Here is a 16,754-nt window from a genome sequence, read left to right as displayed (position 1 = left end):
CCTAAAGTCATCTGTGTTATGTAAACAAACAGTTTATATCTGTTGTTTTCCCTTCTCTCACTTTTATGAACTTAGCCTCCAACATCTTTTAAAGGGAGAAATAGCCTCCTGGTATTTTATACTCCAAAAGAGAAACTGGTTATTTCTTGAATACATATTCTATCAGTACCAGTGAGTACCTGTAGGTACTCAAGCAAGAGACTAGACTAGACATATTCTGGAGCAATATCAGGAAATCAGAGAGGCACACAGCTGTATCAGTAATACACCTTAATAGAGTTGTTTATGTCTGAGCACACAACCTAGGATATTTCTGTGGGAATTCTCAGATGATCCTCTTGAATTTCTGACATTATTTGATAGTGTCAGCTTTCAGGAAAAATTCACAGTTCTCAAAAATGCCTGAAAATAAATAAAGAAACAAACAAAAAAGGAGGGCCCTAAACTGCAGAGGCCGAAAAATTCCTAGCAATTTTTTAGACCAATCCAGTGAGGAAACAGAGAAAAGTGATTTTCCCAAAATCACACATAAACCAACTCCTGGTGGAGCCAAGAACATGTATCCTAGCCAGTGCTCTTCCCAAAGAGCCACGATGGCTCTTTTCCTGATCCATGGCATTTAGAAAAAGAAGGCAGATTCCATTTTGACTCATGTCCATCTGATGTGGTCACTAACTCTGAATTGACAGGTTACAAGCTATAAATAAGGTCTCCAAAATGATGGCAGTAGATCACATTCCCAAGGAAGTAGATAAACTAAAAGGAGATTAGGAAGAATGGTAACATCTGTAGAGTCAAAAATAACCAATGAAAAGTAAGGAAAGGCACTTTAAAGGAGGCAGTGAAAGTGATATTTATTGCAGGATGAACTCTTTCAGAGTTTCAAACAATTACAGAGCAAGAAGAAACATAAACAAATCTAACCAAGGGGCCATCCTCTTTTTTTTATTTTTATTTTTATTTTTTTGATTAGTCATCAACAAGCATAGGAAACCCAGTACTGTGCTAAGTGCTGGAGACACAATGAAAGGTCAAAAATTGCTTTTATATTCAAGAAGGTCACAATCTAATGGGAGTGACAATATGAAAACTTTCATGTTGTACATGGAGATATATTAAGATTATATGGGAAGTAATTATCTGAGGGAAGGCAATGATATTAAAAGGTGGTTGAATTTCCTCTAAGGAAAAGATGTTGAGGATTAGAGCTTGGAAAAAAATAAAATAATAAAAAGCTTTTGTATACAGAATGTATAAATATCTTGGAATAGTGGCATGGAAGCCAACGATTCAGATAATTTTATTTGATCTATTGCTATTATCTAAGGACATTTTGGCAGGCTCATTGCAAGAAGCTCAGTTTTCTTAGGTTTCTAACTTTGTTGTTTTTGTTAAAAGAGGAAATTTAATCTGTTCCAGTCTCACAGAAAGGATATTCAAGATGCATTGGCTTTAAATGAAGTCTCAAGGTAGAACGGCAAGAATCTTTATGCAGAAAGATTTTAAAGGAAAACTGATATCTAAGATTAGATAAAATTATTATGTTCCTGTACTACTTAGAAGGTAAGTTTACACATCCACATTCAAACAATAGTGAAAAGGAGGTATCTTTAATTCCCCTGCCACTGTTATAGGAACAGAAAGCTTCAGAACAAGAGAAGAGCTCTATTGGGGAAATGGTTAGACTTTTCTATATAAAACTTTAACTTAAAAGCTCCTCCATTTTGGTGCAACTCTGATGCTTCATCATGACATTCAGATCATATTGGCTCCTAGAAAGTTGAGTCTAAAAGTTAAGTAGTTAAGGGGAATGGGTTTCTTGCAGAAGGAAGGATTTAAAGAAAGTCTTGAAGGAAATCTTGAGGCAGAGGGAAAGAAGAAGCCTACTCTAGACCTGAAGTCCAGAGAGGGAATGTCTGTTATGAAGAAAAGCTAGCATAAAGGTCAGTGCTGTTGGATAAGAGAGTACAGAAGGGGAGTTAAATGTTAGAAGACTAGACAGCAAGGAAGTTAGAAATTATTCAGTCATTTCAGTCATGTCCTCTTGTGACCCCATTTGGAATTTTTCTGGCAAAGATCCTGAGCTGGTTTGACATTTCCTTCTCCAGCTCATTTTACGGATGAGAAAACTGAGGCAAGCAGGGTTAAGTGACTTGTCCAGGATCACAAGGCTAGTAAGAGTCTGAGGCCAGATTTATATTTGGGGAGCTGAGTCTTCCTGACGCTAAATCCCGTTCTCTAAGAGTTAGAAGACCCCAGTCAAATCTGCCTTTGTCACTTATTTTGTGTGAGTGACCCAGATTTAGGAGATGGGGAGAGGGTGTCTGTTTCTTCCATGGCAAAAGGACATTTGACTGGGTGCTCTCTACTACCTCTCTCAGCCCTACATCCTATAATCCAATAACCACACTGGATTACTGGATTAAAGCTTCCTAACAGTGATATGCATAGATTCTTTTCAGTTAGAGAAATTCATGAAAATGTGGAATGAATTGTGATCAGCATTAGTGGTACAAAGAAATGAAACAAAATCTTAGCTTCTTAAACTTAGTTTAATAGAGAAATCTTTTGGCATTTGACAATAATGGCTCAAAAGATGTATTTTTCTAAGTGTATAAAAAATTAGAAAGTATTTTTCCCAATTCCACAGAAAACTTTTTTTGGAGTCAACAGAATTTCAGGATTTTTTTTCTATCAATGGGTAATCTCATGGTTTTGTTTTTGGGGTTTTTTTGAGCTAGTTGGGCTAGATAATCTCTGACACCCCTTCCAGCTCTGAGATTCTGGGTGTGTAAGAGGACTCTGCTACTGCAGCAGAAAGATTTCCAAACTTATCACAGGATTTATCTTTCAGTCATGGCTCTGACACTTATTACCTGTATGGCAAGTTACAATTTCTATGGCTTCATTTTCCTAATGTATAAATGAGGTGTTGCACTAGATGTCCTCCTAGGTCATTTCCAGCTCATATCAATGATCGTATTTACCTTAGATTCAATAGAGAGTTTCTCAGTGGGATTAATTGTCTTAGAAGCATAACTGATAATTGACTTCAGAATCAGACTGAGCTATGACTAGAAAGATCCCTTTGTGCTAAGACTCAAAGGACTATAATTTGGATTGTGGGGCGGGGGAGCATTATTTTCTTCTTGTCACAAAATTCCACTACTGTTAAATGAGAACGATGTGTTTATTTGCCATAGCACTGATCAATCCAAAGATCAAGTCAAATATGGTTTATAAACATCAAAAACAAATTAGAGATAAAAGAACCCGGAGCCATTCATTTTAAGACATTTTTTAAAAATGAAAAACAATGTAGGTCAAAGTTCCAGATCTCAGTTACAGGCTGAGATAGTGATATCATGTTTTTGATTTATTGTAACCTTCAAGATTCCTGTTAATTTTTACCAGAGTTAATTGTTCCTGCAGCGAAATTTTGAGGCTTCAGTTTCTGAGTGTTTTTCTGTCAGGAAAGGGAAGAATAAGGAAGGGAAAAGGAGAGGAAGGGACAGGAGAGGAAGGGAAGGAAGGGAAGGAAAAAGCAAGACAGGAAAAAGGAAAGGAAAGTAATTCAAAATACTTCCATTAAACCACTTATAATCAGTTGAGGTAAAAAAATTTATAGGTGAATATAAAAACTATCTCATTCAACAACAACAAATAACTTTTAGCTAATAGCTAATATTGGAATACTCCAATAGCTAAATAAAGGTATTATGTGTCCGGCACTGTACTAAATATTTTGCAATAATTATCTCATTTGATCCTCACAAAAGTCCTCAGGAAACTAACATTTCCACATTACCTGTAGATTTACATTGCCCTCTTCTATTCCTCAATACTATGAATAATTTAGGTTAATCTGATATCACATTTTATACTTTTAAAGTGTCTTCTTATTAATATTATAGAGTTCAATTCTCCCCATTTAAGGCCCTTGATACTAAGAATTTTTGTGACTACAAGGAAAATTTTTATTTTTTTTAAATTTTTTTTTTTTTTTTTTTTTTTTTTATTCATTTTTCCAAATTATCCCCTCCCTCCCTCTACTCCCTCCCCTAGATGACAGGTAATCCCATACATTTTACATGTGTTACAATATAGCCTAGATACAATATATGTGTGTAAATACCATTTCTTGTTGCACATTAGTTATTAGCTTCCGAAGGTATAAGTAACCTGGGTAGATAGAGAGTAGTGCTAACAATTTACATTCGCTTCCCAGTGTTCCTTCTCTGGGTATAGCTATTTCTGTCCATCATTGATCAACTGGAAGTGAGTTGGATCTTCTTTATGTTGAAGATTTCCACTTCCATCAGAATACATCTTCATACAGCATTGTTGTTGAAGTGTACAGCGATCTTCTGGTTCTGCTCATTTCACTCAGTAACAGTTGATTTAAGTCTCAAGGAAAATTTTTAATTGTAATTTGTAGATTATACAATGAAGCTGTAGCACTATAAGAAGACTTTTCTGTCCTGAATAGTCTCTGGCTTTGTTATTTCTAGAATTTTATTTCCTTCTGGGGATAAAAAGGTCCTCATGCAAGGCAACTCTCTTCATCTATAATATTGGAAATAATGCCTATTCTCCAAATTCTACCATCAATTAAGGAATAAAATGACTGAAGCACAAAAAAGTATTGGAGGGGATATACAAATCAAATAAATTAGTGCATTGTTGATGAATTCATCAATGGCCATTTTGAAAAGTAATTTGTAATTATTTCTGAAAAGTTTTAAACAGCTTCTGCACATTGACCCGGCTATATAACTGCTAGATCCATATTTAAAAAAAGATAAAGAAAAAAGAGTCTTCTCTCTATACAAAAGTATTTATAATATTTATTCTGCTTCCTTTACTCTGCAATAGTTCATGTAGGTCTTTCCATATGGACTGATGCAGAGTAAAGGAAGCAGATTCAGAATAATTTATACTATAGCAGTAATCTTATGAAAATAAACCATAAACAGTTTATAAATTTAATAAACTGATAAAGAATGAAGAGCAGAATAAGAACAATCCATTCAATAATAGCACCAAAAAGACAAGCACTTTTTAAATCTAAAAAACTGATCAATGTAACGACCATTCAGGATTTCAAAGAACCAGTGATATAACATAGTATTCATCTCCTGATAGAGAAGTAATAAATAGATTCAGAGTGCATTGTGAGACACAGATGTTTTGAACACAGTCACAATGATGGAATTTGTTTTTCTTTTTTGTCTCCCATTGGGGAAGGGGGTGATACAGAAAATAAATTTCTATTTATTAAAAATTAAAACCTTAATTTAAAAAAGGAGGAACAAATAAAAGCACAAACTTGACTCCATGCCAAATGTCAGAGGAAATTTATTAGAATGTTTCCAGATTTTTTTGTTCTTTTTAAAAATTTTAATATACATTGCTTTATGAATCATGTTGAGAGAGAAAAATCAGAACAAAAAGAAAAAACATAGCATATGTTGATTTACATTCAACCTCCATAGTTCTTTTTCTGGATGCAGATGGCATTTTCTGTCCAAAGTCTAGTAGGATTACCCTGGATCACTGAACCATTGAGAAGAACCAAGTTGATTTTCACACATTCTTGCTGTTATTGTGTACAATGTATTCCTGGTTCTGCTTATTTCATTCAGCATCAGTTTGTGTAAATCTTTCCAGGCCTTTCTAAAATCAGCTTGTTCATCATTTTTGATAGAAAAAATAATATTCCATTACCTTCATATATTACAACTTGGTCAACCATTCTCCAATTGAAGGGCATCTACTCATTTTCTAATTCTTTGCCACCACAAAAAGAGCTGCTTCTAACATTTTTGCACATGAGAGTCAGAATGTTTCCAGATTAATGCTTGGCACCTATGGCCTATTAAAAAAAGTGTTAATTTGAGTTAATAGGTAAAGGTTTAGATAATGTTTTGAAGAACACAGTTATTGCTGACATGGTGACAGACATTTATCACACCAAAACTATGTTGTCTCTGCCCGAGGCTTTGGGCAGCTTACATCATAGTCCAGCACAAAAACAGAGACCCCCCAGAGACAAAAACAATACAGGAAACACAAATACACCGAATCCCAGATTCCTGGTAGCCACACCTCTGCCATAGAGAAGATTCTCACTCTTTCCCTCCTTCAAGGACAATGAGCTCTGCAAGCCAAGAAGCTTTTATGTGCTCTATTCAAAGCAACCCCAATATGGAAGAAAGGCTACTGTCCTCATCAGCTATTCTTATCACGCCCAAATAAACCCTAGATGCTTGGCCTTTCTTTCACATTTTGGGGATAGTTAATTCTTAAACATTAGAGACTTTCAGATATGATTCTGCTGAACTAAAAGAAGAAAGAGAGAGAGAGCCACTCTTCCCAATGGGTTGCTAGATTCGATAGTCAAGATATTTGGACAAGCCTCTTACAGTCTCTCATTACCCTTCACAAGCAGCCAGTTTCATCAAGGAGAGTTGGTCAGTTTTCCAGGATGTGTAAAATCCAGTACAGGTATGCAGCCACTTTGGTATAAACGCCGGGGTGATCCTTTTTAGCACAACCATCTCCCCAGCTGGTGATACCAACTAGTTGCCATGATCCTTTGTTTTTACAAGACAGGGGGCCACCTGAATCTCCCTATATCACAGAGTTTGCAAAAACAAAATAGAAAGTGTTTATAAGAGGTATCTACAAAGCCAGTTCATATGTGTAAGTTTTTACAGTCAAATACAGGTACTCTTTCCTTAAAAACTTACTGGTGCTTAACTTGAATTTACTGATGAATGCCAAATCTAATGGACAATGTAGGTTTCAAAATAACAATATAATTGGGTTACCTCAATAAGAAAATAACTGAAAATTCAAAAACTTTCACACAGTAGGACTATTATAAGAACCTTTCTCCAAATCTCATATTTATCATTATACTCCAAAACCATAATATAATATGAATTGCCATGTAATTGACAAGTATAACAAACTTTTTCATTTTCTTATTTCCTTTTTATCCAGAAAACAAGTTTATCCATTCCAGATCTCTAACAATGAAAAAGAACTCTAATATCCATATATTCAAATTTAACTATAAATATATTCAAAATTAAATATTCTAATTTAAATTTGAACACAAAATCATAACAACTGAAATAGTTATGCAGTTCTAAGGTTCCTAAATGTTTTTTTTAATATACATTCTGTTATTTGATCATTCAATGTATGTCTAAGGACTTTGAAACATATATAATGTTGCTTTTGTAAAAAACATATATAAGCAAGTCATACAACTTGATTTTTAATGTGAAAATGATTTTTGCTTTATATACTGGACAGGTCACTCAGTTTGTCTGAACCTCAGTTTTCTCATTTGTAAATGAATCTTTTGAACTTTCAAGAACTCTTTCAGTTCTATACTCCCTTCACTTCATATTCTCTCTGAGAAGAGGAAGGAAGAAACAAGTATTTGTTGTTATCCTCACAAAAAACTCTATAGATGCTGTTTTTATACTCATTTACAGGTAGGAAAATTGAAGTACAAGTTAAATGACTTGCCTAAGGTCATACAGCTTGTAAAAGTCTGAAGCAGATTTGGAACTTGTCTTCCTGACTCAAGACTCACCACTCTACTGCACAACCTAGCTAAATTGTCTTGCTTAGTAGTCCCACTCTGATTGCCAACATTCATATAGGAGATTTTTCTTACCTTACAAGCATCTTTACCCCCTTCTTTATAGCCGGCACAGATCATCTGATCAGTTATTTTATATTGGATGTATTTTTCCCGGCACTCTTCAATGGGGACTAGGGGAATTCTAGCCTTCTGGAGAGTATTTTGGATTTCCCCTATATGGAAATGTTTATCAAAATTAGAGTGAGAAATCAAAGCAAAATCAGAACCAGGTTTTGTGGCTTAACTTGTGATGGGCATCTAGAAATCTGTTCAACAGGCATTTATCAAGTACCTACTAAGTGGTAGGCATATAAGCTATAAACAATATAAGCAGAAAATAAATAAAAGAAAGGCAGTAAAAATGTCCCCTTTTATCCTAGATTTACTTCTTTTTTTGATTTTTTTACATATAAAGATATTTTTAACATTCATTTTTATAAACCTTTGACTTCTAAATTTTTCTCCCACCTTTTCTCTACTCCCCCACTCTTAAAATGGCAAATAATCTGATGTAGATTATACATGTGCAATTAAACATATTTCTACATTAGCCATGTTATGAAAGAACAAGAGGGAAAACGAGGGGGAGAAAAATGAAAATAGAAAGCTCTGATCTGCATCCAGACTCCATAGTTCTTTCTCTGGATGTAGATAGCATTTTCCTTCATGAGTCTTCTAGAATTAAGACACTAGTATTAAAGGGGTTTGGAAAAGACTTCATGGAGAAAGTAGGGTTTTAGCTGAAACTTGGGAGAAGCCAGCAGAGCCAGAAGGTGAACATGAGGAAGGAAAGTGTTCCAGGCATGGGTGACAGTAAAAATGCCTAGAGTCAGGGATGAAGTACAGAAGAAAAGTAGAGATAGCATCAATAGATCCTGGACTAAAGCCATGTCTTTGCCTCTTTAGATATTATTAAAGTAAGAATGGCTAGCAAACTGTCTCCAACCTCTGGTCCACCATTCTTCTCCAATAATTGCCCACAGTCAAGATCTACTTAAAAACTCATCATTTTTATTTCCTATCTATAATCTCACATTTTAGTTCTTTACTTTTCCTTTTTTTTTTTTTTTTTTTTTTTTTTTTTTTTTTTTTTTTTTTTGGTGGGGAGGTTGAGACAATTAAGGTTAAGTACTGGGATTGGACTAAATCAGAGCCATTAACTGATGAGGGCCACAAGTAGCCCCAAACTCTAGCAGAGAACAGCCCAAATCAGATATAATTGGGAGCTATTTAACAAAACAAGTAAAAATATAACACAACCTAGATAATGTTACTATATGGCTATCTAAGTCACTATGCAGTCTGCAGAGATCCATTTCTATTTGAATTTGGAGTACTCTTCTAAGAGCATAAATATAGACCAAGAAAGGGTCTTAGAAGACAACTGGCCCAAACTTATCATTTAAGGAAGTAAGACCCCAGGAGGTTAAGTAATTTCCCCAAAATCACAACTATTTTGAAATATTGAAGTAAATAGGCTTGAAGGGATTTTTAGTCCTATATGGGTCTAATCTTTCAATGACAGGAGGTAAATAGCAAATCCTTCCTCTTTCACTAGAAAGTTTAAACATGAGTGTTGAGATGACTCTTTAAAGGACCAACCATTGATTGAATCAGATGTTGTTCTTCAATTGTTTTTTACTTTTTGTGATCTCATTTGGAGTTTTCTTGGCAAAGATATTAAACTGGTTGCTATTTCCTTCCCCAAATCATTTTACAGATGAGGAAACCGAGGCAGATTTAAGTGACTTGTCCAGGATCACACAATTAGTAAGTAACTGAGGTAGTATTTGAATTCAGGAAGATGAATCTTTCTGACCCCAGGCCTGGCATTCTAGGCATTATGGTATCCCCCTTGCTATCTCCCCTGAATCAATATATATTAAACAAACATCTACAGTGTACAAAGACTGTACTGAGCACTGGGGGGGATAGAAAAAAATAATCAGACAGTCTTTGCCTTCATGTAACTCAAAAACTAGTTAAAGAATAAAACATAACTATAATTATAATATGCAATATTGTATGATAATAATAGTAATAGTTACATTTATATAGTTAACATTTATATAGTACCTATTATGTGCAAGGACTATGCTAAACATTCTGCAGATATGATATCATTTTCCTCACAACAACAATCCTGGGAGGTAGATGCTGTTATCCCCACTTTACAGATGAGGAAACTGAGGCAAAGGGACATGACTTATTCAGGATCACAAGCTACTAGGTGTCTGGGGCTAGACTTAAACTCAATGTTCTTTCCACTCTGCCACTGAGAGGATTGGACTGAGACAAGAAGATTTAAGCTTGAAAGAATTCAAAATCCTCTGATATTTACCCTGTGACCATAATTATCTTCTTCCACATGGGGGAGGGGAAAGCAACACTAATAACAATAAATACCTACAGTATTTCTTCCCAATCTCTCAACATCTCCTCATCTCTCAGTACTCAATCTTGCAGCTTCAGGCATTTTTTCTGGTTGTCCCCTATGCCTGGAAAACTTTCTCCTGGTTTTGACTCATTGACCTTTCCCACTTTTAAGTCCAGCTACAATCCCATCTCCTGAAGAAGCCGGTCCCAATTTCTCTTAATTTTAGTGTCTTTCTCCTCTTGATTATTTCCCATTTTCCCCTGCTTTTAGCTTCTTTGTACATATTTATTTGTTTTTGTTTCTTCAATAAATTGTAAGCTTCTTAAAAGCAGGACTGTCTGGGTCTTTTTGTATCCCCAATGCTTAACACAGTGCCTGGCATATAATAAGTGCTTAAGAAATATTTATTGATTGGCTACCTTTGGATTGCTAAAAAAAAAAAAAAAAAAAAAAAAAAAAAAAAAAAAAAACATATGATACAGTAAATGTAAAACATTATGGAAACCTTAAAACACTACATTAATTCTGGGAATAATCATATTAAAGAAATTTAAAACAGAGAGAAGAAGGTTGATAAGATTATGGAAAGGGTAAATAACTATTGAAGGAAAGGAGAAAGTGTGTCAGTGTTTTTTTCATTTGAACCTGTGATTCCATTAATGTATGCACACAGCTGTACCTACATGTATTCCTATTTACACACACACACTTAGATAAGTATATGTATTTAATGTTTGAAAGCATTATTCAAACCTAGTCTTCTGAACTCATATCCTCTACCTACTACTCCAAGACACCTTTTGTTTACTTTGGGATTAGGGCCCAGTTCCTCTAAATTGTCCCAGATTTTTTTTATTTCTTTAATTTTTATAATGGAGGTTCCCTTCCTGAACATTTATTTTTAAACACCATTCCATACCTTTCTCCTGGGTAAAGCCCCATCCAGTTATCCAGCAGTCTGTATAAGTCGTGCCTATATCTTCTGAAGGCAAGCAGATAGGTTCTTGAAAAGCTGGATTGTATTTGTTATATTAGAGTTTGGTTAGAGAAGAAGAAAAATGTCTGATTTTATAGTTATAACACACACACACACACACACACACACACACACATCCCAATGAGATCACCCCATTTTCTGTAAAATACTCAATAATATATTAAAGATGACACAAAAATGTCCAATTAATAGGGAATTCATCATGCCAGGGCATTATGGAGATTAGAAATTGCCAAATCTTCCTAGCCCAACTCTATCCAGAAGCCGGGAGCTCCAATTTACCATTGAGAAAATTTTTATTTTCTTACTTTTTAAAACTTATTCAGAATATAATACCCCAAAGCATACCAACTCTTGCCTTCAATCCAATCTCACTCCAACCATATCACCTGATGCTTAGTTGGACATTGATCTCTGGCTCATTAGCCTCAGTCTGCTCATGGCAGCCTCTCCCTTTAAGTTCAAAACCAAATAACAAGCTGATAAGGTCCTGTGTTTGAGACCCCCACCCAGGAGTAGCTTTGTGCCTTTCTAGTGCCTGAGATGCATCATCTTCTCTGATTTTAATCTCAATAATTTGAGGCATCACCTATCAGGCTAAGATTCCAGAAAAAAATAAACTCTAGTCTTTTTTTGGTAAGAAACAGTTTTTTAAATTTCAAAAGGAAACTTGTCTTTCCCCGAGGGAAAGACTGATGTAAAAGGAGTAATACCTTATACAAAGTGTTGCAAAATGTTAATCTAGAAAATTTAAATAAATAATTTTGTGATGAACAGTCTACATACCAGTAAACTCTATGGGAGTTTCAAGCTTGATTAAGGCAATGTCATGTCTTGTTTCTGAAATTTCATATTGAGGGTGAATAAAAATCTTTTCAATCCTTGAAAAAGATGTATTTGCCTGTATTTCCGACTGATTTAAAATGCCAGTATAAATTCTCCAAATATCAGGTGATGATAAGCTAGAGATAGAAAAACAAATCTTCAGAAAAATTCAAACTCTTATATGCTTTTTTCTTTCTTCCTCTGTTGCCACCCTACTAATCAACCCCTGCCACCAGTTTAAAAAATCAGGAAAACAAAAATCAACTGATTTTTTTTCTGCATCATGTTTTTGGTTCTCTATTTCTACATGAATACATACATACATACATACATATATATATATATATATATATATATCCTATTTATCCTGAATATAGTTTGTACATATTTGTTTGCTTGTTGTCATCCCCATTAGATTGAGTTGCTTAGTATAAGATCTGTCTTTTGCCTTGTTTTGTATCTACAAAATTTATCTTATACTTAATAAATGTTTACTGATTAACTAATTGACTGATTCTCTAATTCTCACAGCAACCTTTCAAGATAGGAGCTAAATTACTATCTCCCTTTTATATTTAAGAAAATTGAGGCTGAAAGTGGCTAAGAGATTTGCCCAGAGTCAGTTAGTGATACTAAGGCAGAATTTGAACCCAGATCTGTCCCCAAATCCAGAGTCCTGAACAACATACCTAGTAAAAGCATTTAAATATATATATATAAGATTATAGCATGTTTATTGCAAATTGATGAAAAACTTCTTTGCTTGTCTTCACAGATTGCTGTATTCTAAAGGCAGCTGTTAATGTTGAAAACACTAGCATTCCGCTGGAGAAAAATTATGCTGTCCCTGTATTCACTGAAAATGCCTTTGCTTGTATAATTTTCACTTACACTGATTGGTCCTCATTCCTTCCATCCTTCTCTCCCAATTAGTCTATGTTAATGAGCCTGCTATTTGCATGTGAAATACAAATAAGTATGGCAAGATATGCCCCTTGGTGCACATTTAAAGAATAGCAAAAAGTATGAAGAAAAAGAATGAAGGAAAATCCCACCAGGGGGATTAAAATAATACCAACATGGTGATACTGAAGTTTGCCCCATTGTTCTTTCTCCTTCTATTATAATCTAAACAGAGAGACAGACAGACACACACACACACAGACACACACACACACACACACACACACGCACACACATAGAGACAGAGATAGAGAGAGATGGAGAGAAATAGAGTCAATACTCACTCATCAAAGCAATGGGCAGCTGTTAAGATCCACTGTTTCCCAATGATTGAGCCCCCACATACATGACTCTGTGTTTTCAGTTTAACTTGTAAGGAAGCTTGCCATGGCCACTCTTCTGGAGAAGATTTAATGCCTCCAACAATCCTCTTATTTTGTGTATCTGGGCAGACTACCAAGAATTATAATGACAATCAGAAATGGCATGCACGTAACATTTCCATAGGGTGGAAAGTTAAGAAGCATTTTGTCTACATTATCTCATCTGACTGACAACAAATGAGATAGATGGTACCCGTCTAACTACTGCTATTTTATAGATAAGTAAAACTGGGGTTTAGAGAGATGGTTACACAATTAGGAACTTGGAATTGGACTCAGATCTTCTAATGGCGAGATATGCTAAAGTCAGTGACTAGAAATAAACAATAAACAAAAGAATCCTCACTTCCAAGGTAATTCAAAAATAATGGACACAAAAGACAGATAGTAATTGAATGATAATATAATAAGGTATCTCATTACACTTAGAAACAAAATTGAAGACTTTACTTACCAGAGTTGCTTAGCTTTTTACACAATCTTAAAGTATAACCAGAGGTACCTTCTGTCCCATATATTATTCTACTTGGGGAACCATCTGAAGATATTTTTAAGGAACATTTACACCTAGAAAGACATATAGAAAAGAAAGGAAGGAAGGCAGCAAAGAAGGAAGGAATACAGGGAAAAGAAAGAAAGAAAGAAAGAAAGAAAGAAAGAAAGAAAGAAAGAAAGAAAGAAAGAAAGAAAGAAAGAAAGAAAGAAAGAAAGAAAGAAAGAAAGAAAGAAAGAAAGAAAGAAAGAAAGAAAGAAAGAAAGAAAGAAAGGAAGGAAGGAAGGAAGGAAGGAAGGAAGGAAGGAAGGAAGGAAGGAAGGAAGGAAGGAAGGAAGGAAGGAAGGAAGGAAGGAAGGAAGGAAGGAAGGAAGGAAGGAAGGAAGGAAGGAAGGAAGGAAGGAAGGAAGGAAGAAAAAAGGAGAGGGAGGAAGAAAAAAGGAGAGGGAGGAAGGAAGGAAATGTTTTTTAAAGATCTAGGTTTTCTACAACTGGCAAATATATTCAATAATTTTGTTAGCTAGTTTTCAAAAGTAAAATTGATTGTACTTGTCTTCCTTGCATTCTCCTTGGTGGGGTGTATATGTGAAAAACTGACAGCGGATTTTACTGGTACACTTTTCTTGACAAGCCTGAGCATTTTGAACGTAGACAATTTCCAACACCTCCCCTTCAAAGTCCATGCCAGGATGCATTCGGCTATGGCATAGATCTGTAATGGTCACAGACATGAAAGATGGAAAATGCACACACAAATAATAACAGCTAGCATTTATATATCACTTTAGGGTTTATAAATGTTTTACATCTATCCTATTACCCTGGAAGGTAACATGCTTTTATTAGCGAAATGAAGAAACTAAGGCAGAGAACAGTTAAATGACTCACTAAGAGTCATATAGTTAATAAGGATCTGAAGCAAGATTTGATCCAGATCTTCCTGATTCCATGTCCAGCATTCTATCCACTGCACCACTACTTGTCTAAATATACAGAGATGACTTTGCTTTCATCCTACTATTATTCTCTTCCTCCCTCCCTCTCTCTCTCTCTCTCTCTCTCTCTCTCTCTCTCTCTCTCTCTCTCTCTCTCTCTCTCTCTCTCTCTTTCTCTCTCTTCCTCAGAGAGCACTGAAAATTTAGTTAATTTGACCAGGGCCACCTGGCCAGAGACAGAACTTGAACCCAAGTCTTCCTCATTCAGAAACTACCTCTCTATCCATTAGGCCATACTATCTTTATTTTGCACATATCAAAATTAAGTGACTTGTCATTATTAAATGATTGCTAAGTATTCAAGAAAGGGGTGACATAGTGGACAGAGACAGGGAATGGAGTGGAACCAAGAAGAACTGAGTTCAAATCCTGCTTCAGATATTTATGAACTGTGTGGATTTAAATAGCCCTCAACATATCCATCCCTCAATTCCTCATTCATAAAATGAAAAGCTAGAATTTACCCACCTCCAAGACCCTTTCTAACTTTTAATATCTCTGATCCTATACCCAAGTCTTATTTACAAGATCAGCCCCAGTCCACTCACCATGACCAGAATTACCTTGGCAATCCTATCCAATCTGACCCCTTCATCTAATGCTCAACAGTTGTTTCTTGTTAATATACCACATTACCCTGCCAATCTCTGCAGCTCAGAAAACTGTATCCTGACATGGCATTGTCCTGTGGTATTTCAGAGCTTGGTTTTCCACTGTCTGATGTCTTCAGAAAACACATATTTCTAAAAGCAAATTGAAAAAAGCATGAGAAACACTAGTAAGAATGTGGGAAAGCTTCTGAAATTGAACTCTTCTTCAAGAACAGAGGGATCATTATTATTTCTTTTTTATAAATTGTGACTGAGGGCGCTTCAAGGACTAGAATTTTATAATATTGACAGAAGATAAGTACACTTTGGCCTTGATTTCATATAAAGGCTTTGCTGAGATCATTGGAATTGGGAGAAGAGAAATCAGAGACTTTGGAGCAATACTGACCTCTTATCCTAACTAAGCCTCCAATGTGTTCTCTTGCTCAAAGAGTATTGTTATAGAAAATTTTGATCCAAGCCTGTGATTTCATTAGAGTATATTATACTCAAGGTGTAATAATTCCCTCCCAATGTGGGCTAGAAAATTGGCCTTTAATTTGTGGTCTTAAAAAAAGTTGTCTGGAACATTAAAAACCAAGTTCTTTGAAAGAATTCTAAAAATGTGAGATATAACATTAGTTATGAAATGACAGCCAAAATTCCATGTACCTTTGTGATTCTATATGCCATGTATTTGTATAGAATGTAAAAAATAAGCAATTTGGATGATAGGTGCAAATAGTACGGCATACGGAATGATCTGGAGCAATCACTGTGCCAAGATCTTTACCAGAAAATGACATATCTTGAAAAATATTCCTTGTGCAACCTGTGAAGACAGAGAAGTCATTTACTACTCAGAATTCCACATACTGTTTCATGATACCAGAAAGAGACAGTCTTCTCCCCTTCCCTACCCTGAATCATCCAAACCCTAGCCTCTTTCCCAGACTCTGACCTCCATTTCTGCTGAAGGGAGCTCAGATTTCTGCATTTCACTCTGATTCTTCCCAGTGGTGGGGATCCAGTCCCCTCCAGGCTCTCCACCCAAGGAGCAGACTCTGCTGCATCCTAAAGATTCATGGATCTTGACAAGACCTTTGGTCCTTCCCATCAACCCTGCTGATGTACCCTTCTGTATGTGTTTTCCTCTCCAATTAGAGGGTAAATTCTTTCAGAACAGCAACTGTCTTCTCTTTCTCTTTACATTCCCAGAACCCTAGCATAATACTTAGCACATCCTGAACACTTAATAAATGCTTTTTAATTCGTTAATTCATAACTAATAACATTAACATTGGATTGGAATCAGATCTGGATGTATTATTATTCAAAAGAATAAAGTAAGTTGATATGTCACAACTCTTCCTTTGAAACTATTCTCATAGGATCAGATACTTGGCTGGAAATAATGGTACATATCTGGAATTCCAACTTCTGGAAAAGTTGAATCTGGCAGATCTCT

General features: G+C 35.3%; 1 protein-coding gene across 2 annotated transcripts in view; it reads right to left on the bottom strand.

Annotated features, from left to right (window-relative positions):
- Positions 1–5,336: 5,336 nt before the first annotated feature.
- KLKB1 (kallikrein B1) overlaps positions 5,337–16,754 on the bottom strand; it is a 29,586-nt gene continuing 18,168 nt past the window's right edge. The window contains exons 7-16 of one of the 2 annotated variants that reach the window (XM_074272670.1): positions 15,959–16,118; positions 15,333–15,439; positions 14,251–14,413; positions 13,663–13,775; positions 13,110–13,278; positions 11,824–11,999; positions 10,960–11,052; positions 7,697–7,836; positions 6,439–6,633; positions 5,743–5,875 (exon numbers count right to left, since the gene is read on the bottom strand). In XM_074272670.1, the coding sequence (XP_074128771.1) occupies positions 6,475–6,633; positions 7,697–7,836; positions 10,960–11,052; positions 11,824–11,999; positions 13,110–13,278; positions 13,663–13,775; positions 14,251–14,413; positions 15,333–15,439; positions 15,959–16,118 (1,280 nt within the window). In that variant the 3' untranslated portion in view covers positions 5,743–5,875; positions 6,439–6,474. Of the gene's footprint in view, positions 6,634–7,696; positions 7,837–10,959; positions 11,053–11,823; positions 12,000–13,109; positions 13,279–13,662; positions 13,776–14,250; positions 14,414–15,332; positions 15,440–15,958; positions 16,119–16,754 lie in introns of both variants that reach the window. The other variant, XM_074272669.1, reaches the window with a different exon arrangement.

The sequence above is a fragment of the Sminthopsis crassicaudata genome, chromosome 6 (assembly GCF_048593235.1).
Source record: "Sminthopsis crassicaudata isolate SCR6 chromosome 6, ASM4859323v1, whole genome shotgun sequence".
In the NCBI taxonomy this organism is placed as follows: domain Eukaryota; kingdom Metazoa; phylum Chordata; class Mammalia; order Dasyuromorphia; family Dasyuridae; genus Sminthopsis; species Sminthopsis crassicaudata.
This window is presented reverse-complemented; position numbering and strand designations above follow the sequence as displayed.